Consider the following 25,057-nt stretch of genomic DNA (forward strand, 5'->3'; position numbering starts at 1 on the left):
ATAATCGTACTTGGATGCCTTTTATTGAATATGGAGAGAATCTGTTTGATAAGCAGCTTAAGGGCACACATGTTGGTATGACCTGATAATTAGACCTGGTTTCTAATCTGTCAATATCTGTCTATGGCAATTTATTGGCATAATCGCTGTATTGTCATTAAGGGAAATGTATAAATTAAAAGCACATTTGTTCATACTCACTATGCTTGTGCTGAGCTCCTCATCTGTGATGTCCAGAGAGTCTCTGTGTCTGTTGAACCTCCATCCTGTCCCATCTTCACATGTCCCGTCCCAGCGTTTAAGATGAGACACCTGCCGAGTCTGAGACGGACAGGCAGACAGTCCACTTCACAACCACTCAACCGCTTCGTCTAAGACACATGAAATCTTTTATAACACGTGTACTTACCAGGGTCTTATGGGTGGCGTAGAGCTCCTGCAGGATCTGGTCCACGATGGAGTTGGTGAGATAGGAAACCACTGACAGCTTGACTTCTCTGCAGACGATTGGATTCGAGGAAAAGGGAGAGACGGATGGGAAGAGGTTTGGTAAAAGTGAGAGGAAATCAATAACTTATTTATCAAATTCAACCCATTGCCTCTGCTCTCCTTCTTTTCTATTTCCATATCTGTCTCTTACTCTAAGGCTCGGTGGATGTCCTGCGCTGCTCTTTCCATCAGAGCTGTCCGAATGGCAGAACGAGGGATGGACACGCGCTCGGACACGGATGAGAGTGGAGGACTCAACCTCTCTGCCGCAGAAGAAGATAAAGGGCAGAGCTCGCGACAGAGAGACACCATGGAGTCGACGATCACCTGCAATGGATGCCAGCGATCAGTAACTCAGTCATCTGTGACAGATCACAGTGTGAAATGAGACCGCTGGACCCACCTGAAGCTCCTTGTCCGCAGCTTTGGCGAGTTCCCCGGCCAGAGAGTCCAGCCTCTGCCGCACGGGCCCGTCCACAGACAGCACATGAGCCAGCTCACACAGTGAAGGGTAGAGCTTGAAAGAAAGGAGAAAAAAATCTCGTCAAATTTCTGCGTGACAGTAATGTAGATACTAGGGATGGGAATAATAATCGATGGTCGATTAATGGTCGTTAAGAATTTGGTCGTTCACGTGGAATTTTAAATCGTTCTGTAAATTTTTTAATTTTTATTTTATCTCTGACTGCATATCAGTATCACTGAACTGAAACACGACCTAGTGTTAAGTTCAGTTCGTCAATAAGCCAATGAGCTGAGAATTAAGTTGGATAAAGCTACAGTTTGCAAACTGAAAGTTGCAATAACAATTATAAAACACACAGAAATACAAGAGTATTAATTTGAGCAAAACTAGCTTACTGTGTAAAAACATAGCGATTAATTGATTAACGTTAATGTTATAGGTGCTTGGGGTTGGCAAGTTTCTTTCCATCACTCACAGCACGGGAGTTTCTGGCCTCTTTCAACACTTGTTTAGCAGCTTGAAGCTCCTCCATCTCGCCGGCGCCTCGTAACACACACACCTGCTGCTGGACACGCACGCACAGCCGCTCCATCACCTTGGAAACAGACAGGCGGGGGGAGTGTCATGAGCGCAATCACGCATAAAAACACTCATACACATATGCCCACATATGCGAGGTAAGCACACACAAATGAGTGCTACCTGCTCGGCGGTGCTGGTGACGAGGCCTTGGTGCAGCCGCAGAGCCTGCCTCTGAGAGAAGCGCTGCGTCTGGTTGTTCCTCACCAGACAGCGCTGGATCTGCAACAGAAGAGATTAATGAGGATAATAAACTGGCCACAAAAACACAACGAGGACAGACAGGAAAGATGAGGTGATGATGCAATGGGCAGATAGTTGAGGAAACAAAGTGCAATGAAGCGGAGTGGAAGGATGCAGAGAAAAAGCTGCTGCTGTCTTATTTTAGATTTCTGTATATTAATTTCTCACCCTGTGTTACCTAGCATTTATAAAGAAAACTTCTTGCATGGCTCCACAATGAATGAAAAAGAACTGGGAGAAAATTATTGGCAAATCAAAATAAATGGGGGCCGTTTACAACTGGATTAATGAGACTTGGAGCACGAGTTGTGTGGGTTTTTATATTGTTTTGCTGTTGTTAGATGCAGCACCACAATTTTTTTCTCAGATTTTTGGTTCTTTGTTCACCATGAGACATGTGATAAAAACAACTTTTATGTTTATTTACGGATTCAAGGTAACATGGGGTTTAAAAATGGTTATTCTGGGAGTGAAGTATTCTTCCTTTATAAGGATCGTTGACCCTGATATATATATATATATATCAGGGTCAACGATCAGGTGAACGATAAACTATCATGAGCTATTTTTGTTGTTATCATTATATTTGTGCAAACAAATGGACCTTTAGTTGTACCAGGCATTAAAATGAACAAGAAATTGAAGAAAAACCGTGGTTTAATAATTTTCTCCATGACTGTATATTCTCACTGCAGGTAACTTGGATGAACCGTGCCTTTAAGGCTGAAATGATCCTGATTTGTCTTCCAATTTTGAGGTGGTTAAAATATTGAGTCTCTTATAGTGTGATGTAATCAGTAATAGAAATGAGAAAGAGTAGAATAAAATGTCCCTTTAGCTACACATTGTCACAGTCTAATTTAATGTGTAGTACTGTCCATGGTGTGGATCATGCAACTGTCACAATGTTGCTGATTTAATGATTTTGTTTCGCAATAATGACTGACTTGGGTCTCGGACTGTTTCTGTATGAATTGTAATGTTTAATCGTTAGGTGAGACTACACAACTTTCATATACACGGTTGCCCATAAAGTTGGAATCATTTTGTTTTCAGACACAATCCTTCATTAATTGTGGCTTCCTTTTCATTGTGATATGTTTGGAAGAGATTGATTAATAAAGTTTTGAGAAGATATGCACTATATCTGACAACAATAAATCACATTGTCACAATTATTTCATTGAAAGAAGTAAAAAAAACAAAACAAAAAAAATAAAAATATTCCAACTATATGAGCAACCGTGTATTAAGCTGTACTATCAGGTCACAATGAATTTGTACTGACTGAACCAAACTGTGTCACTAATTCATTCATTCATTCATTAAAATATCCTGCAAATTAGCATATCATTTCATGGTAGTCTTTAAATAATAACTATTGAATATGAAAAAACATAGCAGGTACGCCTTTGCATTAAGGCACCATTGATTGTAAGCTTATGATGACCTAAATCTATACACATGGGATGAAATTATGTCAGCTGTAATATGCTTTGGAGTCCTGGGCAATTCTTTATTTGCTGAATCAGAAAATTCCACCATACAGGTGCATCTCAATTTATTAAAATATCATAGAAAAGTTTATTTATGTCAGTAATTCAATTATTAATCTCAGATTTGCTCTAATTAAAAAAAAATCTCTTTGAATACTGTTCCTCTGTCTGAAACCAAAAAAATGTCTGCTCAATTTTGTTCCAAAGCGCTTGATGATATAATGGTGCAAATGCAAATTGTAGAAGTCAAGCATCATAATAAAGATGTTGATTGAGATTGCGAGTAAGCTGCTGAATTCAAGTGTCTATTTCTGACAGTGGCCGACCTTGGTAAGTGCCTGCTCTGTCCTCTCAGGGGCGCTGCGGTACGCCTGGCTGATGTCACTTAAGGGCAGAGGCATGTACTGCAAGGTGAAATTACTGAGAGAAAGCAAGAGCAGAAGAGGAAGGACCAGAGGAAGGGTCGAGTTATTGAAGAAGACAGTAACAAGGAAAGAGGAAATAAAGTGGGTTACAGATTCAAGGGTTAGATAAGGTTAATATCCCCAATGGACACAGCTCAGCCCAAAATATCCCTCCTATGCCATGCAACGAATGAGTAATACTTTGATCTTTGCAACCATGTCATGCTTAGCCTAAAGGTAAGTCTGGACCATTTAAGATAGCAAAAGTGGAAAGCAACAATTTGCTCAGCTCATGATATTTTAAAAAGCTCTTAAATATAATATAAATCTTTCTTAAAGTCTGTTCTTGCAGCAGATATATGAGATATTATGTTATTTATGACTGGTGTTCACATAAAAAATACATTTCTATGATGTTTTAATGCTCTTACTGTTCAAGTGCTCGTGCCACATCTAGAAATCCTGCTGCGGAGGTGTTGTTGCGATCCCATGTCACACTCCTGCAGGGCAAAGTGATGAGCTGCACTGAATACAAAGCTTCATATAGAGCAAACGTCATATTACAAAAACGAAATAAATATATCCCCTCTTTCCTTCACCTGAGCGTGGTGTTGATCTGCAGGGCTTTGCTCAGCATCTTAGCCCCAATGTCGTCCATATTGTTTCCGCTCAGGTCAACTTTTCTCAGGCAGGTGTTGCTGCCCAGAGCGTTGACCAGCACGGTGCCCCGAGAGCGCAGGCGCGAGTCAGTCAGGGACAGAGACTGCAGGGCCTGGAGAGGCAGAGGGGAAGCAAAATAGGAACATGCATGTGTGTTCGAGTGAGTTTGTGTGTTGGGGGGCAGTTAGGAATAAATAAAATGGAGAAAATTGAGCAGTGGAAAGAGCGGAGGGGACTGGGGAACCCTGAGGATAAAGTGCAGCTGGGAAATTTACTGCAGAATGATGTGACTGCTCCCCAACATGACTTTACATGCTGTATGCATGAATTATTTACAATGTGTGTGTGTCGTGATATAGACACTGAGCCCACAAGGGTTACAGAGACAGTAATAATTAATGATACTGTGAAAATTACATGTCCACCAATCCAACCACTCAATGGAAGTTTTCTGGAAAAAGCCAAAAACCCACTAGAATTTCAAAATACAGTCGACCTCCTGCAGCTTTCCTCTCTGTTCTAAGCCCCTCCCACCAGACGGCATATGGAAATGCTTACGCTGAGTATTAGTTATTCATTATAATCATCCTGATCATGATTGTGATCCTGATTCTATGACAATTGCCGTCCTGTGTTCTTCATAAACGTGTGGCCTGTGGACTGGGATTCCACGCTCTATCTAGCTACATGAAAATGAACTTGAATTAGCCACAGCTGGGAGCCTTTGGCTATGGTCAGCTGGAGTCTAAACTATGGGCAACATTCCCTCTCCATCTATGAAACACTTCCATGATATTGAATTGTTTTCTTGTGTTTATTTTCAGACTCGCATTACATATGAATCTCTAGACAGTTATTTCAGATGCTGGTATAGCAACTTTTTCTGCAGGATTTTCTGCCACTGAATCAGGCTTTCACCATCCGAAGGGACGCCCTTTCTCTGATATAGATAGATTACTGAACGATCCTACCAGGCACAGGCCCAGGGACCCAAAGTGTCACAGGCACCACCTGGCCTTCACCTACAAAATGTCACACAAAGATGGGTACCAACCACGAAGACACTGAAAATAACCACACAGAAACATAAAACAACTACAAAGAGACACAGAAGAGCTGCAAAGAGACACATAGACACAAAATGACTATTAAAAGGGGAAATAAACAAGTCCAGACAAAAAATAACTATAAAAAGACCAAAATAATTACAAAGGGACAAAAAATAACAACATAGAGACACTGAACACTTTGCATATCTGTGCCCAGGGGCCCATTGTCTCATAATTCGCCCATGTTTTATGAAATGACATGTGACTGGCCTGAATGATGCAAAAAACAAAAAGGCTACCACAGCTCTGAGTCAAACAACTTTCCTATGGTTATTATCTTTCCCTTTAAAAATGGATGAAGTGAAACAAGGATGTGGATTTGTAGATGATATAGAAATATTATTATGACCCCAAAACCCGTGCCAGCAAACAGGAAAATTTGTATCATGCAGTATGTTTTCCAGAGTGAAAGATATCCTATGTTATCACTCACACATTCCTCCTCTTGTATGAGATGAACCAGCTTCTGCAGGACTTCATCCAGAACCCTGCAGACAAACACAGAGAGGAGGCTGGATGAGCTGGCGCGAGTCATTTCCTGCTGCCAGCGAGCTGTCCGCCCGAGGAGCGGCAGCCGCTTATGAAAACGGAAGTTAAATCACAGACACGTACATTCGAGCTGGCATATGTGGCGCACGCGCCCTCGCGCTGACGAAACACACACGCATGCACACAAATAACTGCAGTAAATTGTGACATAGAGCACCGGCAGCACCTGTTTTTGATGTTGAAGTTCTTGCCCAGATAAAGGTGTTTGAGGGAGGGGTGTCTGGAGAGGGCCGGCAGGACTGTGAGCAAGTCTGCATCGAGACCTGATGACACACACACAAATATATATATATATATATATATATATATATATATATATATATATATATATATAAAGAGCTCTTCATGGCCTAATTCATTAACAGCCCTCTCCTGCCCGAGGACAAACAGTCAAGGTCACAGATGAGTGTGTTGTAGCGTGCCACCGTACCGTTGTCCGACATATCCAGAGTGCCGATAGAGGAGACTCTGGGGAAGAGTTCCTGGATTACAGCAGCTCCTGCAGACCGGAGCTGGAGAGGGAGAGAGAGAGAGAAAGGAAAACTAACATATGCACAGGCATGAATCCTAGTCATTTTAGGTTTAGTCTTTGGGGAATTGTTCTATTTCTCCACAGTGAGGCAGATTTATGAATGCCTTTTTTATGTCTCTGCAAGCACTGTGAAGGTGTGCTGAACGGTTAGCTCTGTCTCGCTTGTGATCTGCAGCAGCTCTGCTCAGCTGTGGGGAAAACATTTTCAGGTGCTCGTTAGTTTAGCATTTTTTCACTCTGAGCTGGAGAATTTTACATAAAAATGGACATCCATTCCATTCAAGCTCTTGCTTGAAATGAGCTGATTTTACTTGTGAGTGAGTTAAGCTAATATGGCATCAAATAAGGTCCATTAACACATTTAAAGTCTAAAGTTGTAAATGACACTTGTGAAAATAACCTGTGAAAATTAATTCAAAATTCTGAATGTTGCAGAGTAAATTAAACAAATTCTTGTAGAAATGATATCAACTGTTGGTTTTTTGGCCTCAACTTCAGCTGCTAAAGCAGCGCCAATAGTTGTACTTGTGACTTAAATGTGTCTGTTTATGTGTGACTTCAGTGTCACTGATGGTGTGGGAACTTTGTGTTTCAGTAGTTTTCTGCTTTTAGTCACATGTTCACCAAAGCAGCAACTTGGTGTGACCTCACAAATTCATTCAGACATTTAATTTTTTATACATCTATTAATATTTTCTGCACATTCACAAATTTGAATTCCTCAAGCAAGTGTTTCAACAGGTTTACTTTATGATGGATGACACCAGAAGCTCACAATCTCATTGACTTTGAGGCACTGGGATGGACATTTTTTGGTGATTTTCCAATCACAAGACATTCTCAGATACACAGAAAATAAAAGGTAAAAGGAGTAAAAAAAATAAAAAAATTGAAGAAGTAAAAAGGAGTGGTGAGCATTGCATATAAGCAAGTCTATAAAAGTGGGTCTTAAGAAGTGATTTAAAAGAAGTTGCTGACTCTGCGCGCCTTATCTTCTCGGGCAGCTCGTTTCAAAGTCGGGGCGCTCTGGTGAAGAAAGCCCGGTCACCTTTGGTTTTCAGTTTTGACTTTGGAACGGTCAGAAGGACGCCACCCGAGGATCTAAGGACGCGGGTCGGCTCGTATGGAGTTCATAATTCTGTTAAATAGCCAGCAGAGCCAGCCCGAAAAGAGCTTTAAAAGTGGTCAGTAAAATCTTAAAATCAATCCTAAAACGAACAGGCAGCCAGTGCAAAGAAGCTATAGATCAAATGATTCATCTAGAACATGATCGGCAGATTAATCCATCATGGAAATTGCAGTTCATGAAGCCTTTAAAGTGCATGTGGAGATATAAAGAAAATCTACACTCTGTATGAAGAGGAAATACAGAACTATCCCTTTGAAGGCTTCAAACCCACTGCAGATGCAGAGATCAACGCTTACCTCGCAGCCACTGATGTCCAGATGAAGGTCATTGATATGAGGATTGGAGGTTAACCCTGTTAGAAGCGCCCTGTGGAGACATGAAGGATAGAAGTAAGTGACATAGAAAAGTCAAGGAAAGGAAGCTTGTTCCCTACTTTTTGTGGGAGTGTTTTTTTCTAAATGACTCCAGTGCATTTTAAAGTTGTGCAAGTTAACCTTGCTACTTTTTTTTTCTGGTAAAGTAAATGCTTTGATTTGCTCTTCTGTTTGCTTCCTGGTGTTGCTGTATTTTTTCTGGCTTTTCTTTAGATTTTGAGTTGTCTTTTGTTTTGATTATTGAGGCTAATTGACATTTTACATCTTCCTATCTTCTGCTGCAGGCTGAATAGTATCTCTTCCAACAATACCTTGGTTAACTCATGGTCGCCTAATTTAATCAAAAAAACAAACTCTTCTTCTTCTTTAACGTGTAGCATTCCTGTAGCAATAACAGTTGGCTCTTAAAAGTAGTGTACTTTCTTGATTCCTGTGGTCTAAGGCTTGTACCATCAGGTTGAATGCACTTATTGTAAGTAGCAGAAGTCTGAAGAGTCTGAATGGAGAATAAGAGTGGACATGGCCAGCATCACCTCAGAACATCAGGAGGAAGCTTCATGGAGGCCAGGCTGACGTAGGTGAGGCTAAAGGCCGAGCTGAAGAACTGACGGAACAGCGGCAGCGTATCCTTCACTTTCCTATACCAGAAAAAAAGATGAAAAGAGATGACAGAGAGAGTGGGTTGGGATGAGAGGGACCACACAGAAGAGATGAAGTCACATTGTTGACATGCTGGGTAAATATGAGTGCAGCGCTGAGAGCAGACGCGAAATGAGAAACAGAGTGAATATTACTTTGGTATAAGAGGGGGGAGCGAGTGGGGTCAAATGATAGATAGCTTCCGCTTAAATATTCATGAGTCTTATCTATGCAGACTGCGCCGGGAGTGCTGGTTTTAAACGGCAGCAGACACACCCAAAGAGAGGAAGCACAATGTAGCAGTGATCCCCACAAAGCTCATTTCTGATTTCCTATTAAGCAAGAGATGAAGATTAAGACAAAAAAGAAAGAGGGAGAGAGTATGATACTGGAGAAACCAGGGCTTTATGGTGAAATAAGGATGATGTATTCCCAGATTTGGATTTGCAGCTGCCGTTATTGTTTAGGTAATCTTAAAGATGTGACTAACCTGTGGGAGAAGGAATTTTTGGAAAGATTCAGAAAGGAAAGATCAGCACAACACCCCCTCAGAAGAGCCCCAAATAGCTGCATGAGACACAGGGTGGAAACAGTTAATCTGAGCATTGTACAGAGAGAAATGCATTTGTTTTTGAGATTGCACATAAACATATAATAGTGATCTCAGATGTTAAATACTTACTGAGTCCACAGAGCAATCTGTGCCCGACAGATCCAAATGGACCAGGCAGTTGGGCTGAGACAGAAACAGATACAAATTCTGGAAAATGAAAGAGAGAGATGTCTTATTAGGATGGTGTATAAATGTGCAGTGTGTGTTTTTGTTTCCAGATGGGTTGTGCTTTCTGACCGAGGCATCCTCCCCTGAGAGGACCCCGGGGTTCTTGCTCAGGTCCAGGTGCAGGAGAGAGTTGGAGTACTCATCGCTGGAGCACAGAGCCTGAGAGAGAGACACCACTCCTGATAGAGAGAGAGAGAGAAACGAATAAAAGCAAAAAGACAGAGACGGGAAGAGGAGCAGGGGGAGGAAAGGGGGAACGTTGTACAATATTAAAAGACACAAAACACTCAAAACATTTTGTGTTCTTACATTATTCATACACATCTGCAGCAGCAGGTATCAGTGGATGTAAAGTCAGAGTATCTGCCTGCTTCAATGTAATATTTAAATTCTCCACTGGGTACACGGTAAGATGAGACTGTAACAGGAGCCGTGCTGCCTGCAGGGCAGTGCAAGACATCAAAAGTCAATATGGAGTCAGAACAGGGGCAACACATGAAACAAAGCTCTTCTGGAGGAAGAACTATCTGGGGCTCTGGAGGTTTATCCTACTTCAAATATAATCTAACCTGAGCTCAAAGGGCTGCTCAATCAATTGCAGCTTTAAAAAAATACTGCTGTGTGTCTTATTTATCCAAACTGTTTTGGGTGAGTTGTTGAATCATGGACACACATTCTTGAACCTGAACACAAGGCAGCATTTAGAGAGTGACAGTCCAAACCTTTGGAGGTGAGTGAGGTCTTGGATAAGTTGAGGAGACGAAGTCCCTTGCTGAGGCGACAAACCTGCTGAATTAAGTTGGACACACCTGCAGGTATAGAGATACAGTTACATTACAGACATAAATTAATACAAATTAGACGACCAGAGAGAAGCTTGTGTTTCATTTTACCCTGGTTGTCCAGTGAGTTGTGGGCCAAGTTGAGCGAGTGGATGACAGAAGCAGGGTTCTCTGACAGAGCGGCTGACATCTTCTGTGGGAAGTCTCTGTAAAGTGGATCCATGCATTGGTACAGAGAAACATACAGTATGTTGTAAATACACAAACATTTAAAGAGGCACTGTAGTGAAACTCACGATTTTAACCCAGCGTTCTCCAGTGTGATCTCCTCCAGGCTGGAGGATTTGCTGATGGTGTGCAGGACCTGCTCAGTGACCTCTGACCCCTAAAGGAAAAAAGCAACATTTTCACTCAACGTGGTCTCTCAATCAAACGTACAACAAAAGTTTAGTGGCTTTTGGAAGTAGTGTGGGATCTTGGGAGTTTTTGTCTTCAACACCATTGGCACCATTACAGTCAGCCCTCAGTTTTCATTACTCAGGAGGTTTTTAACGGGAGCCCGCAGAGATCCCTTCCTCTCCAAAATAAATGCCAGCGGGCTGTCGGAATATACTGATATACTATGAAACTCAAAGATCTGAGGAATCTATAGACCCCAAGCATGCCAGGATATCATGTTGGGAAGCTCACTGTATAAAATGAGCTGCTGTGACCTCTAGGATAATCACAGCCTCATGAAACTTTACAACCACAAACTAGAGACCTAGGGCATTTCGACGATATGCAGCTTTCTTAGGTATGATGACAATAAGGGAGTTTCTCAGCAGAAGTGATCGTTATCCAGTCACTGAAAATACAGAAATCTCCAAAATGACCAAAGTTTTTGAACCCAAATCACAGCAAGGATTCTTTTATGTTGTTCTAGGTCTTGATATATTGATGGTATATTCTGAAGGGGTTTTCTGACTATTTTTATCCATTCTCGGTATAAATCAAATTGCATTATTCTGCAACAAGTGTGTGTAACAAATGGTATCAACCCAAAAATTGCTGCAACAACTTATGGGACACAGTTGAACATGGGAATGGACTTCAGAAAGCTTACCCTAATGTTATGACCCGTTATTCACCATAATAGGCTTCAATAATGAATAATTAATTCATTAAGTCATTTTTATTAGATATTTTTTAGACCAACAACTTGACACACAGTCAGATGATGTACATCACTTCTATGTGGCATTTATTGTTGACCTGCTATCTCCCCCTAAACATCCACTGCCCACAACCACCAATTCAAAAAAAAAAAACCTTGAACACTAACTGGTTAAAACCAGCAAAATGAAATAAAGCAGTTTTACGTTAAAAACTGTTTGGTGGACAAAGGAGGTCCTGGAGGAATTGAAAGCTGGACTGTTGCTATGGTTTGCCGAATTTGTCTCTCTCATTACATTAAATACAAACGTCCAGTGACTAAAATCTTTCATCAATTTAAGAACTATAGTTAAAAATTACCAAGATCTAAAATTGTGTCATAAAATGTGGCTTAAAACTGGACAAAAAATCTGCTTCTGGCAGACAACGACAACACAACAACAGGACCATTTGACAGGCGACCAAATGAAACACATTGTTACCTTGATTAAGTCAGCAGGTCAATTTGACCCAGAACTGAAGAGGTGTGTCGTGTTAATTATCAACATTACTCCATAAAAAGAAAAATGCAAAATAAAATTTAAACAAAAATCAATGTCATGTCTTTATATATATTTTAATGTGGAGACATAACATATTATACTTTTAAAACCTCTTTCAATTACTCAAGAGAAACACTTACTATCCGCAGGTCTTTGCAGTACAGTTTAGTGAACCAGGTGTTGTACGCCATTGATGCAACAATCACCGCCAAATCCCTGTAAAAGATAAAACTGAGGTAAATGAGGTGCTGTATTTTGGAGGGAATAGTGTTTGACCGTGCTCCGTCCCTCACCTGCTCTCCAGGTGGCTGAAGTCCAGCAGGTTAAACTCTCGGCTGTCCTGGGAGTGATAGATGGTGTCCACATCCTAGAAGCAACATTACCCATGAGCCTGTTTGCTGCAGTATATGACCCCCTCATTTTGTGCACAGTGCTGTACGTAACACTCAAAAGCACTCACAGCGACACAGGCACAGTCCCACAGCTCTTACCCACTGCACTTCCTCCTTGCAGCTGATGCCATTATAGTCGCACAGAGCGGCGTATGTCTCTGAGAAGCCTCCTGAGAGAGGCATGCGGGAGGAGAAAACAAGAGAGAGAGAAAAAATTAATCTGAGATGATGTGAACAGCTGCTTCCTTCAGCGATAACGGGAGAGAATGGGGGGAAAATGCACACAGAAAAAATTGTCCAAATTATCAATCTTTTATTTGTGCGACAGAGGACTTTAAAAAGAACATCTGGGAGAGCATTTGTGAAGTGTGTGAGCCAACTTCCTCTCAAGGCTGCCAAGTGGTGTGCACGTGTCCCTGTCTGTGTGTCTGTGTGTGTATGTATGTGTGAGAATACACAATTATGCATGCGTGCAAATTCCCATGTTTGATGATAATGTCTCTTTTACCACAGGCCCTCTGGGTCTCCACTGATGTCTCTGAGCTGGGCGAATACTTCCTGCTACCCTCAGAAAGGTCACTGTCTGAATGACAGATGGAAGGGCTGCAAAGATAAAAGAAGCAAAGAAAGGGAATCATTTATCTTTAGATAATTTCATAAAGAAAGGTCATTTATATATAAAACAAAAAAAATATCTGATTGTCTATCACAGCACATATACAGTCATGGAAAAAATATTAGACCATTATTTTCTTCAATTTATTGTTCATTTTAATGCCTGGTACAACTAAAGGTACATTTGTTTAGACAAATATAATGATAACAACAAAAATAGATCATAAGAGTTTAATTTAAGAGCTGATATCCAGCCATTTCAATGGTTTTCTTGATGATGATTTTGGTTATTATCAAGAAAACCATGGAAAATGTCTAAATATCAGCTCTTAAATTAAACTCTTATGACCTATTTTTGTTGTTATCATTATATTTGTCCAAACAAATGTACCTTCATTTGTACCAGGCATTAAAATGAACAAGACAATGAAGAAAACAAGGGTGGTCTAATAATTTTTTCGTCTATCGTCAATAATTGTCTATCACCGCACAGATATATGATCTATTCAGATATTTTTTCGTGTGAGAGTGACACTTACGCAAAAATGGAGTTGTTGAATATTCGAGACAGAGCCAAGTTGATATGACTGACCACATGATTGAGGTGTTCGCGTGACTCAAACCTCAGGGAATAGCTGGACTTGTCAGTGTCGATGATAACCTGCACAGAAATGCATGGAGCTGTAAGGGACTGTGTGTAAATTATTATCGTGGGGACTGGAGGGGGCTGAACCATATATTTCACTTCATGAAAAAGCAAGACCCTTCACAGCATTACTAATATTTTCTTTAGACCCTCCCTGTGACTTGAGAAAAGTGCAGAACTCCCTCCTCCTAATATCAATGTAATACAATGTAAAAATATGTAAAATAATGGAATACTCATTTTCACAAAAGCCACTAGTGCATGCAAGTGGAATTGAATTTATAATGTGCCAAAGAATATTTCTACAACTCTCGATATTAAAAGTTGGTTTCTTCAGAGGCACAACGAGAAGGATTTACCCTAAAAACAATGTATAGACTGATACAAAAATAATCCCTCTCAATTATCACTTATGATGCACTAGAAGTATGCATGTGTGTGTGTATGTGTGTGTCCGCTCTGACCCCTCCCTCTGCCTGTATTCTAGAAATATAGTCTAGAAACCTATTGTGCCCATTAGCTAGTTAGAATAAAAAATCACACAATTTGCTGGCTAATTATATGCCATCGAGCCGTGGAAGACGTAGCCTGTAAACCAGTCAAATCTGCCAAGCTCATGTTTTCTTTACTCTGGCAGATGAGTCTGGCTTCTCCTAACTAAAATAATGGTTATATTAGCTAGTTGAGTGTGAGGGGGAAATCACCCCTGTAAAAGAGACAATTATCTGCCTCTGCATATGGCAAAGTGCAACTTTATGACCTGGTGAGTGGAGCACACTTTAGCCATCATTTGTAATTTTTCACACAAACAAAGACATAAAGTATAAAAAAAATGCAGCTTATTCTCCCATCAAAAACGTCAGTATAGGTCGTGTGTACAGGCAGCGAAAAACGAGCTATGTCTCCCTATTTCACCGTCCACTGTAATGCATCCGCCGCCATCTTGCTGACGTAGTAGTGATTGACAGCCAAGCGAAGTTTAAAAGGGCGAATCCCCACATTCGGTTGAAAGTTGGGGTGGTGGATGGGTCGAACAAATGGCAGACTTTCACCCAGGAAAGTGGGGTTCACATCCCACGCCTTCGCCACTTTGTACCCCCAGTATTAAAAGCGGGTCTGTGACCAGCGCTGCCATGGCTGCAGGACCGGATAGCTGCTTGTCTGCGCTGGCTACCTTCATTCCCCCAGCCCCCTCCCCTGCAAGTCAAAAGTTTTTCATGTTGTGAAGTGTATTGAGTATGTGCTCATGTTAGTCCCTTATCCTCTTGTTTTGCTGTATTTCTTCCATTCCTGTCTTCCTGTCCTGTCCACTCCTTTGTATTATTGTATGTATGTTTACGTATATGTATGGTGGGGTTGATGGTCATTTCGTTGTCCTCGTAATCTCATGTCATCATCAAAAGTAAACCATTTTTGACTTAAGTTACGTGAATCAAGATTTTGAACTTAACTTACTTAAACTGCATTTACGTACATTTATTTACTGTTTAAACTGTCTTTACCAGGACGTTTTGTACCCTAAACCTATGGTCAGTGGTTTTACAACATAAATCCAAAGATACTGCAGCCTTTTTACAACTGCATACAGTACTAGTGTGCTAATTTTAGAATGCGCTGCTGTACTGCGAGCCGCAATACGTACATATGTGCTGTGAAACGAGAGCCGTGATATGTGCCTACGTGCCGTAATTTCTGGTACTGACACACGACCTTGTTTATGTTGGAGAACTTGTTGCAAAAATTAGGACATGTAAGAATTAAAAGACCTTTCCATACTCTTCCTAAACGTTCAGATTATCCCTCAACTCACACAAAACATAAAACAATACAACATTTTTTTTCTAATCACCCCTCTTATTTCGTACAGTCCCTAACTTTATCTTATGCCATCAATGTCAACAACAGAAGAGAACAAGTTAGCAAGAGAAAACTGACTGTCATTGTAGCTTTTTCAATAAATGCTTTAAATCCTTTTTGTCATTCCTTGAAGGCCAACATGATGTAACCACTCCGTTATACAACTGTACAGACAAGCGACAGCTGTAACAGTGGAGCTGAGTTCAGTAAAAATGTGAAAATTTACCTGGTGATCAGGGTGGGAATTCAAGGCTCGAATCTCCAAGAAGTTGAATGTGCTTTCTACCTGTTGTTACAGATACAGTAAAGATTTTAGCCAGCATTATGAAAGAAAAAGCGTCATGCTGTACAGTAACTGGAGACTGAGAGCGATAATAAGTACCTTGGTGGGAATCTTTGGGGCCAGGAAATAGAGACGCCATGTTGTGAGGACCTAAAAAAAGGAGAATAAAGCAAACTCAATCAAGATTACGGAAAAGTTCACTGCACAGTCACACTCCCCCTGGGGAGAAAATAGTCCCAGGAGTTTCCATGGTAATGATGAGAGGGAAATGAGTCCTTTCCATATTCATGTATTGATCCAGCTAAAAGCTCTCTGTGTCAGAGACACATGTCTAACATTAATAGATTGACATACAGGCTGAGAAATGACGGCATGTTTTAACGTTTTAATCACATTCTCACAAATACGAGATGTAATTTCATTAGCATTACATTACGTCTGCTGTGGGCAAACATGAAAGTGGCTCATATATTAAATTTGAGTCATGCAGCATGGCTCTGGGCTCAACAGGCAATAATTTCTGGTCATTCAGCATCTCCCCAGATCTTTAATATCCGCCTTTAAAGGAAAGACTGCCCATTTGCAGTAGTAAATTATGTTTCCCTGCACATTTCAAGTTACGGGATCTGTTCCAGAGCCAGAAATGCCTGTCATGCCAGTTCAGGATGCCAAATTAGCATTTTTGCTACACTACCTCTGCTTATTTGCCGTCTGCGTATCTGAAGTGTGTGGGATCATTTTTAGTGCAATGCAAAGTTGATGGGAGTTTGGACGTGACTGGCAATTTGAAAGCAAACCGAGAGCTTATTTGTGCATCTCCCTGTGAATGAGCACACGCAGCATTTCTGTGTCTGTACCCACTTATTCTCGGCATGGAAACATTTGTGTCATGCAGCTGTTGGGTAAATCTGATTCTGCCCCTGATTCTTGTTTTTTTTTTTTGCAAGCACACCCCAAAAAAGTCATTGTCTCTCTCCATCAATGCAAACAAAGAACAGTGATTCTTTGGCATTTTGCTGCTCTCCACCAGCCCTTGAGTACTGCCCTCTGCTCTTTTTCTTCTCCTCTTCTGCTCCGTCGCTCCCAATCATTTACTCTATTCTCTACGATGGCCCCGCTAAAACACTCCCTCAGGACAAAGCCCCCCCTCCCTCCATGAGCCTCTCCCCAGTGAAGAGCGGTAATTAAATTACAGCTCTCCCACTCCGTTGTTGTGTTTTTTGGAGAGAGGAGCTTGACACAGGCCTGTCAGAACCACACACTGACAGCCTCTTGCACCCACGCAGCAAATGAGGTGTCGGAAATGTAGTCACTCAAAACGTGTATGTGAGATAGATAGAGATAGAGAGAGAGAGGGGGATATGTGTTTCACTTCAAAGACTGTGTGAAGGAGTTGATTAAGAGGACCAGATTGTATCACATTACGGTGATGAGTCGGGGTTACGGGTGGTAGTTAAGAGTAAACAGGAGTAAATCATGCTGATGCAGCAGGAGGGAGAGAAACGTATCATCAAAGACGGACCACACACACATCATGCTTATTGTGGCATATAATTATGCAGGAGGGCTGCAACGGGACAGATATTCTAATCTTCTCTTGTTCGACACTTTGTGTAAGGCCTCTGTAAGAAGTCGAGATAAATGAATGTAACCTGCAGTGACTGATCCCGACCTTAAAGAAACTTCCACTCCAAACCTTAACACGTTTAAGCTTCGCTTTCCTACCAAAACCCAGTGCGTTTGATCAACCTCCAATCTATTTTTCCGTCTTCCATGTGCACCCAGCAGGAGCGGGAACTCTTTCCAGTTCAGCTTTTAAGAGGAAGCAGTAAATGAGACATGGACTGGAAAGAGATTATTGCAAAGATGTTTCTGGCCGATAGACATATCAAAGTGTGTGAATATCAAAGGCTGTACATGCAGAAACTCTCCTAAATGCCAATGCTCGCCACACGACGAATAATTAAAGCATCCAATGAGTGGAAGGGTGGAAGGCTCTGCCGAGGCGAAGATTGCAGGAGGAGTTACTAGTCTTTTAAACTGTGTGAAAACTATACTGACTTCAATGTAGCTGACCTGGGAATTTGATTAGATCTTGTTTGTGCAGACATGTGGTTTAGTTGCTGCACTTAAAGGAGCACTCAATCAATAAAAGCTGCTCTGTACTGTATAGATATATATATATACAGTATATATGATGGTGTATACCAGGTAATGAGAGAAATGTGTCCACCATAGAGATTCAGCAACACAATTTCCACTGCAAGAGGTATTCAGGACAGATTTCTTGTGTGATCTTGTAATCCTGTGATCTCACAAATCCAGCAGCCTGTAACGTAATGTGATTTGGACAGCCAAAGAGGAGGAGAGTGAAGTTGTAAAACATTTAAAATTACTGTTCTCAGTGATCTTAAAGCTTCCATTTTAAAAGAATTGTATTTACTCTTTTGAGACTTTTAATTTTTAAACTCAAGTGCTGTCTCATGTGAGGCAGTTGTTTTTGATTGTATACAAGTTCCATTTTTTGTAAATTTAACATGACCTTGTTGCACAGTAATGTTAGCTACTAATTGTTGCTAACTGTGGCTGCGGCAAGCAAAGTTAGCTCTGTTAGCTGTTAGCTGTGCAGCAGGACTTGGAGCTCGGAGCACCAGGGGAGAGAAGTGTTGGTTGGTTGGAAGGGTTGGCAGTAGTGCTGGCAGGTAGTGCCACCGGTATTGTAACAGAACCGGAGCTAGACAGTGGGAAAAAGAAGAGAGTGACTGAGCAAGAGGCTGCCAGACAAGTGTAAATCTTAAACTGGCTTTTCGAGAGCTTCATGATTTTTGCATTTTTGCATTTCACAGACACAGAGCTGGACTTATTGTTGTTTGACTAGTAAGTAATATTATCTGGCTTGCTATGTCTTGCATTGCTGCATTTGCTGGATGTTTGGCTGATAACAGCTCAAAGCTGTTGACTTGTTTTTTATCATATATTATGCATTTAGAACGAATATATGTGTACAGTTGTTCGTATTTATGACAGCGATGCAAGTTAGAAGTGAACTGTTCAAAGTAAAGATGGCTAACGATTTATGTTGCTATGGATGCAGTTCCCATCTAACGAGCTATTAACAGACAATTTTTAATAAAAAATGTTTATATATATATATATATATATATATATATATATATATATATATATATATATATATATATATATATAAACATTTTGTGTCAAATCATATATTTATTTAGTAAGTAGCCATGGTATAAGCGGGACAATCTTAGAATTGTTACCCTGATATGAAATTAGATAAACTCTACACTCTTACTCTTACTCTACTCTTACACTTTGGCCACATTGCCCACCTCTTTATAAATCAACTGCATTCTGCAAACACAAGCATCCTTTCAGGGTCCAGTCTAAGCTTTGGTCCATAAAGTAAGAACTGATTGCCCCAGATTTTATCCAGATAACTGGCTTAGCTTCACTCACTCAAATAGAGATTTCACATCTCTGTCCCATATTCTCTGATGAAAGCACCCCAGAATCAAAGGCTGTGAGCTGCTCTGCACCCCCCCTGCCTCCACAGCACACGCAGAGGAATCCACAGCCGCTCCCACAGATACTGTCTATCCAATATTCATCCTGCCAAGCCGCCAACAGCAGTCACAGAAGAGTGGTGGCGATGCAGTGAGGAAATGACGTTCGCTCTCACTGTTAAATCATGGAGAGCCTCTACCTCTGCTGTCATGGACGTCAACACTGTGGCAGAGATCCATTAACACTGCAGTTGGAGTAACCATCAAAGATACTGTACATACATGGTGCACACTTTAGACTGCTTATGTTGCAGGATCAAGATGTTCTTCTACATCAGCAACCCAGTGTTAGTAAAACACTGGCCCCATTAAAAACAGCCCTCAGTGAACCGACTAAAAGCAGCAACTTACCAGTATCCGGTCCTCTGTTTTACCACTTTTGGTGTCAAGCTTAATTCCATGAATAAACTTGATGGATGATTTATCGATGATCTTCCTGATGCTTTCTGCGGATTAAAAAAACAAACAAATAGCCATCTAATGTTAGAAAAATACTCACAAACAAGGCACTTATTCTCTCTGTGTGAGTCTTGTAAAGGACCATACCAGCATAGCATTTAATTCCAAGCGTGAATTCGAAAAACACCTGCAAACAGGTACACAAAACCATTCACATGTTCATACATGCACACACAAAAGCCAACACACAACCTCACAAATACTTAACGTCCATGCCACGTGAAAACGGTGGCCGCCAAACGGTGGGGATATTTTTGTGGACCAACCACATGACAGAATAATCAACAGAGCGATCTACAGAGCTACAGGTAGCAGCTTAAAACTTCTCTCTTACATGGCTTTTTAAAAAAAAAAAAAAAGACTTATTAGTTATGAAAGAGTCTAAAGTGTGGGGGGTGGACGTAACTCACACCACTGAAACGGAAACTCTCTCATGAGACCGGTCTACGACAAACAGTTAGGTTTTGCCGTGGTAAGAGAATCTGTTTAGAGGTTATGTGCATTTTTGTTATAGGCCAACTGAAGCAATATGGACAATATATCCATATTGTGATATGAGAGCAGATATCATCTTAGATTTTGGATATAATTAAATCATTATATGGCATAAGTGCATTACAGTAAATTGTTGTAATTTTCTGAACAGTTATAGCTGTTCTATTATTTGTTTTTTCACCCACTTAGTCATTATGTCAACATTACTGGGGGTTATTTATCAAAATCTAATCTCTACATCTTATTTTAACCCAACTGGCATAAACAGTTAATCAGTTGTCTTTAGACTCATGACCTTTCCACATATTTTCATGGAAGGATTAGGGTTAGGGTTTTTGCGACTTTTGCGTTGCTGCACTTGCTGGATGTTTGGCTGTTAGCAAAGTTAGAACAAATACATGTGTACAGCTGTTGATATTTAGGACAGCGATGGGGTGGCTGTGGCTCAGTTGGTAGAGCGGTCACCCACTGACTGGAAGACTGATAGTTCGATCCCTGACCATGGCAGCTACATGTCGAAGTATCCTTGGGCAAGATACTGAACTCCAAGTTGCTCCTGATGTTGCGTTCATCAGTGAGTGAATGAATTCCCAATGGTGGCAGGTGGCACCAGTGTGCTCTGGTAGTCTCTGCCACCAGTATAAATATGTGTGTGAACAGGTGAATGAGCGCCATCTGTAGTTTGGATAAAACTTTGGATAAAAGCGCTATATAAATGCAGTCCATTTACCATTTAGTGATGTAAGTTAGAAGTCAACTGTTTAAAGAAAAGACGGCTACACAATTTATGTTGCTATCGATGCAATTCCAAACTAACAAGCTATTAACAGACAGTTTTTTATAAGTTACAGTTTAAAAAATTGTTTCAAGGAAACAATTTTAAAATCAGTATTCTGTGTCAATTCATACATGTATTTAGTAAGTAGCTGTGGTTTTAGGGTTTTTACGAAAGGCCACTCCCGCTAACACATCCTTTGGTACGCACATATGCATGCATGCACACACACACACACACACACACACACACACACATACACTTGACATCCATTCCAAGTTGCAGCCTCCTAGGAAAGAAAACTATGGCTGCAAGAGTGTGGAGAACTTTTTATGTTCCGACTGACTCAATGCTGAGTTTTCGATTTGTTTGTGTTGTCCTACATTCAAGATGGATACTGGTTTTAGCCTCTCCCATACACACTGTAAAAAAATAAAAAAATAAATACAAATCTACCTGCAAAAGACTGCAAACTGGAAATGAGTAATTTATCACAGTGACAATTATGTCTGCATTTATTTTTCTCAAAGTCCCATTAATGTTGCATGTGCAGTGACTGTAGATAAATTTAAAGTGTCTACAGTGCATTACCATACAACAATAACATTAGTTTGACAAAAATAAAAATGGATGTGTTTACTGTTGTCTCTGCAAGTTGATTTTCATATCTTATCATAATTGCCCTCCAGCTATAGCAAAAACACGTTTTAAAAACAAAAAGGATAGTTGGTGCTTATAAGTGCACACATTTTATTATAAACGGTGTAAAATGGAGACTACTTCAGTTTCTAGGGATAAAAGTACTGATTATTGACTGCAATGTTTCTGGGCCAGAACAGCATCTTTGTGCAAGTCATTCCCCATATCTCTATTGGCTCATTTCCTGTCATTTTACTGCAGTAAAACCTCTGATAAATACTTAAAACATCCAAAACACCAGTATGGCCATTTAAGAAAAGATCAAATCCAGTCAGTTCAAATCAAAGTGGGCACTAAATCACCTTGACCTTTGGGTGGACAGGCCTGTATTCATGTCTTCATCTAATAACTGAGGGATACGTCAGGCTTGTCATTTGAACAGATCTGTTGTGGCATTTCAGATGATGAAATAATCCAATGAACTCTGAATTTGTACGATATATCCTGATGATTTTAAATAAACCTCTTCCATGCCAAATGATTCAATCTGCATGCAGCACTGAAGCAAAAAGGAGGCTTGTATTAATTACAGAAAAACAACAAGATTTCCTTCTGTATCGCTCATTGAGTTCAGCCTAATGCATTTGCCAAGCTGGTATCATCAAAGTGGTTCACAATATGTTTCAGTGTGATTTTCTTCCTTACAAGAGCAACATGACACATCGGAGCATCAGTGTTTATGATTCACTGAGAACTGTTCCTGTCAAACAGCATCACTGTCACCGGTCTGACCCCTGACTCGTATACGGCGCGCAACCTGCCTGCCGCACCAGAGGAAGTGTTTCACTCACAGGAGTGGGAAATAAAGGCAGAGACACACTTTTACAGAAACATACAGTCGCTGGCAGCAATCACAGTATTCAGCCTCTCCATTACTGAGACTACACAGCATCCCGACTGACGGCTTTATGAGCAAATCGATATGAAAGCCGGGGCACTGGGATTTGTCAGTGGAGTTGATACAGTCACACTAAAAGTAAAGCAAGTTTCTCTCTTCATGCAGCAGTGTTTATCCATATCTTCAACTGCACACACATCTGATATGTGATAGACTTGTCTATTATAATACTTTTTACTGCACTGCATTTGTCCGTCAGCAAGACTTACAAGATACCTTCATTTTCACTGTACGAGTACAATGAAATGTCGTCCATTTAATTAGGATAATAGCTATAAAAATATAGCACTTATAGAACATTTAAAACAAGATAAATATTACTAAATGATGTACACAATAAAAGAAGTGGTCCAGTACAAGTGGAGCCAGTAGTGCTGCATAGATTTCAGTTATAATACAAATGACATACAGATTAAAAGGTTACGGAACTTGGGGGGATAAAATAAATCAGGAACAGTGACAGTGGTTGTGAACAATTGCATTGTTGTACTTGAAAGGTGGTAAAATAACTAACTTTATAACAATAAAAGAATAATATTAATAATAATTCTATAATATAATATTAAGGCAATTGTGCTACTTTTTTATACTTTAGGTACATTTGGCTGATAATGCTTTTTTCCTTTTTAACATTAATTTGTTTTTATTATTTGTAGTATTACTTGGTTAAATTATAAGAATACTTCTTTCTTAAAAGCTGAAATGTAAATTGCAGTAGTATCTGAGTCATGGCATGTTAAAAGAAAGATTAGGGATATGTTCCAAGCCTCAATAAATACATAAATGCTTCTCTAAAAAAAAGCACTAGTTTGCTGTATAACGATCGCATGAAACAGTGGTGGAAAGGGACTGAGTACATTTACACAAGTACTGTACTTCAGTATATTTTTGCACTTTTTGTCCACTACATTTCAGAGGAAAATATCATAATTTTTTACTCCACCTTATTTATTTCATTACTTTAGTTACACATTCAGATTATTACAAATATAATTCCACTAATACTTATGATATATTACTATAGATTAAGCTAACCAACTGCAACATTAAAGTGATTAATGCATCAATAATAATACTGATAAAACACCAAACAATTATCTAAGTCCATTCAAAATAAAGATCTGGACTGAAGTCTCATTCAGGTGACCTTGTACAGGGCTGCAGGCCACCAGGGCCCCGGTGGCCCCGGTGCTCCTCCTGTCAGTCAGTCAGTCAGTCAGTCAGTGCAGGGGAGGAGGTGCAACTGCCCAGCAGGTGACTGAATGAGGAGGCAGGGATTCCACTGGATTAATCATCACAGTGCGCCTAATAGAGCCATTAGGAGTAATTAACGCAGCAGCAGAGTCTCTGCTACCCTGAGCATGTGTGGAGTATGTGTCTGTGTGTGTGTGTGTGTGTGCGCGTGCGCGTGCGTGCACGTCATTCACTTCAAGGCTGAGCTGTGACTTTGACATGTGTAAGCTGTTGCTGTTTGAGAGGTAAAAGGAATAATATTTGTGCATTCTGTCGCGGGTTTGTCTAGCTTATGCATTTTTGTTGGCAAGATACAGTGAACATCTGCCTTTATCAGTCTCCCCCTTTCACTTTCGCACGCACACACGCACGCGCGCAATCACTATAGCGCTCTAGCTGGTTAGGCAGCAGAAAAACAAAGATAAGACACTCAAGGGTTCAGGTTTAGAGGGAAAAACCGTACTCTGAATCAGGTTTGTTGGTAAAAACGTGCAGAAAAACAAAAGAACAAAAAAAAAAAAAAAAAAAAACGCTCTCAGACCCACGAGTGCACAGCATTATTTCCACAACGCCCCTTTTCCTCTCTGGCCTAAGGCTGGGGTTTTTTATTACCTGATCCTCCCCGAGGGAAACATTTAAAGCAAGCTATATTTCCCTGCACTGTAAATAATTCAACTGCACATTAACTGATTCACATGCACTGAGGAGGAAAAAAAACCCGGAAAGCTTCAGGACCAAATGTAAAGGTGTAGCTCATGACCATCATCCAATGCGTCTGTTCGGTCGCAGCCTCCGCCAGACGCGCGGAGGAAAAGCATCCCGAGCCTGGACGCAGACAGCCGGGGTGACCGCGGCTGTAACCCGCAACAAGACACAACACGGAACAACATAACCGAGCGGCTGTCTTTACCCACCTGTGATATCCTTGCTCACACTAACGAAACCAGTGGCAGTGATCTCTTTAGAAGCCATGTCTGATCCTCTCTCCTATCGCCACCCCTCCTCCTCCTCTCCTTCACCTCCTCCCCACTGGCTCTCTCTGTCTCGCTCTCTCTCTCTTTCTCTCTCTCTCTCTCAGAAATGGACAAAAAGGATGGTCTCTCTCCCAGGCATTCCAGCAGAGCATCCGACTGCCCGACGCGCTTCCTGGAAGAAACCCTGTGGATGTTGGGAGGCTCGATGTGGGAGC

General features: G+C 40.8%; 1 protein-coding gene across 3 annotated transcripts in view; it reads right to left on the reverse strand.

Moving 5' to 3' along the window:
- The window catches only part of LOC131977364 (capping protein, Arp2/3 and myosin-I linker protein 3-like), a 44,291-nt gene extending 19,407 nt beyond the window's left edge, over window positions 1-24,884 (reverse strand). For 2 of the 3 annotated variants that reach the window (XM_059340623.1, XM_059340625.1), the window contains exons 1-29: window positions 24,783-24,884; window positions 19,661-19,755; window positions 15,822-15,872; window positions 15,666-15,725; window positions 13,476-13,597; window positions 12,830-12,924; window positions 12,421-12,491; window positions 12,223-12,296; window positions 12,070-12,145; window positions 10,529-10,617; window positions 10,344-10,438; window positions 10,173-10,259; window positions 9,520-9,629; window positions 9,352-9,429; window positions 9,160-9,236; window positions 8,564-8,668; window positions 7,953-8,022; window positions 6,426-6,507; window positions 6,162-6,258; window positions 5,880-5,934; window positions 4,277-4,449; window positions 4,109-4,177; window positions 3,600-3,693; window positions 1,658-1,756; window positions 1,431-1,550; window positions 893-1,006; window positions 641-816; window positions 410-497; window positions 202-321 (exon numbers count right to left, since the gene is read on the reverse strand). In XM_059340623.1, coding sequence (XP_059196606.1) covers window positions 202-321; window positions 410-497; window positions 641-816; window positions 893-1,006; window positions 1,431-1,550; window positions 1,658-1,756; window positions 3,600-3,693; window positions 4,109-4,177; window positions 4,277-4,449; window positions 5,880-5,934; window positions 6,162-6,258; window positions 6,426-6,507; window positions 7,953-8,022; window positions 8,564-8,668; window positions 9,160-9,236; window positions 9,352-9,429; window positions 9,520-9,629; window positions 10,173-10,259; window positions 10,344-10,438; window positions 10,529-10,617; window positions 12,070-12,145; window positions 12,223-12,296; window positions 12,421-12,491; window positions 12,830-12,924; window positions 13,476-13,597; window positions 15,666-15,725; window positions 15,822-15,872; window positions 19,661-19,755; window positions 24,783-24,840 — 2,700 coding nt within the window. In that variant the 5' untranslated portion in view covers window positions 24,841-24,884. The other variant, XM_059340624.1, reaches the window with a different exon arrangement.
- Between the last annotated feature and the right edge of the window lie 173 nt (window positions 24,885-25,057).

The sequence above is a fragment of the Centropristis striata genome, chromosome 9, assembly GCF_030273125.1.
Source record: "Centropristis striata isolate RG_2023a ecotype Rhode Island chromosome 9, C.striata_1.0, whole genome shotgun sequence".
NCBI classification, from domain to species: Eukaryota; Metazoa; Chordata; class Actinopteri; order Perciformes; family Serranidae; genus Centropristis; species Centropristis striata.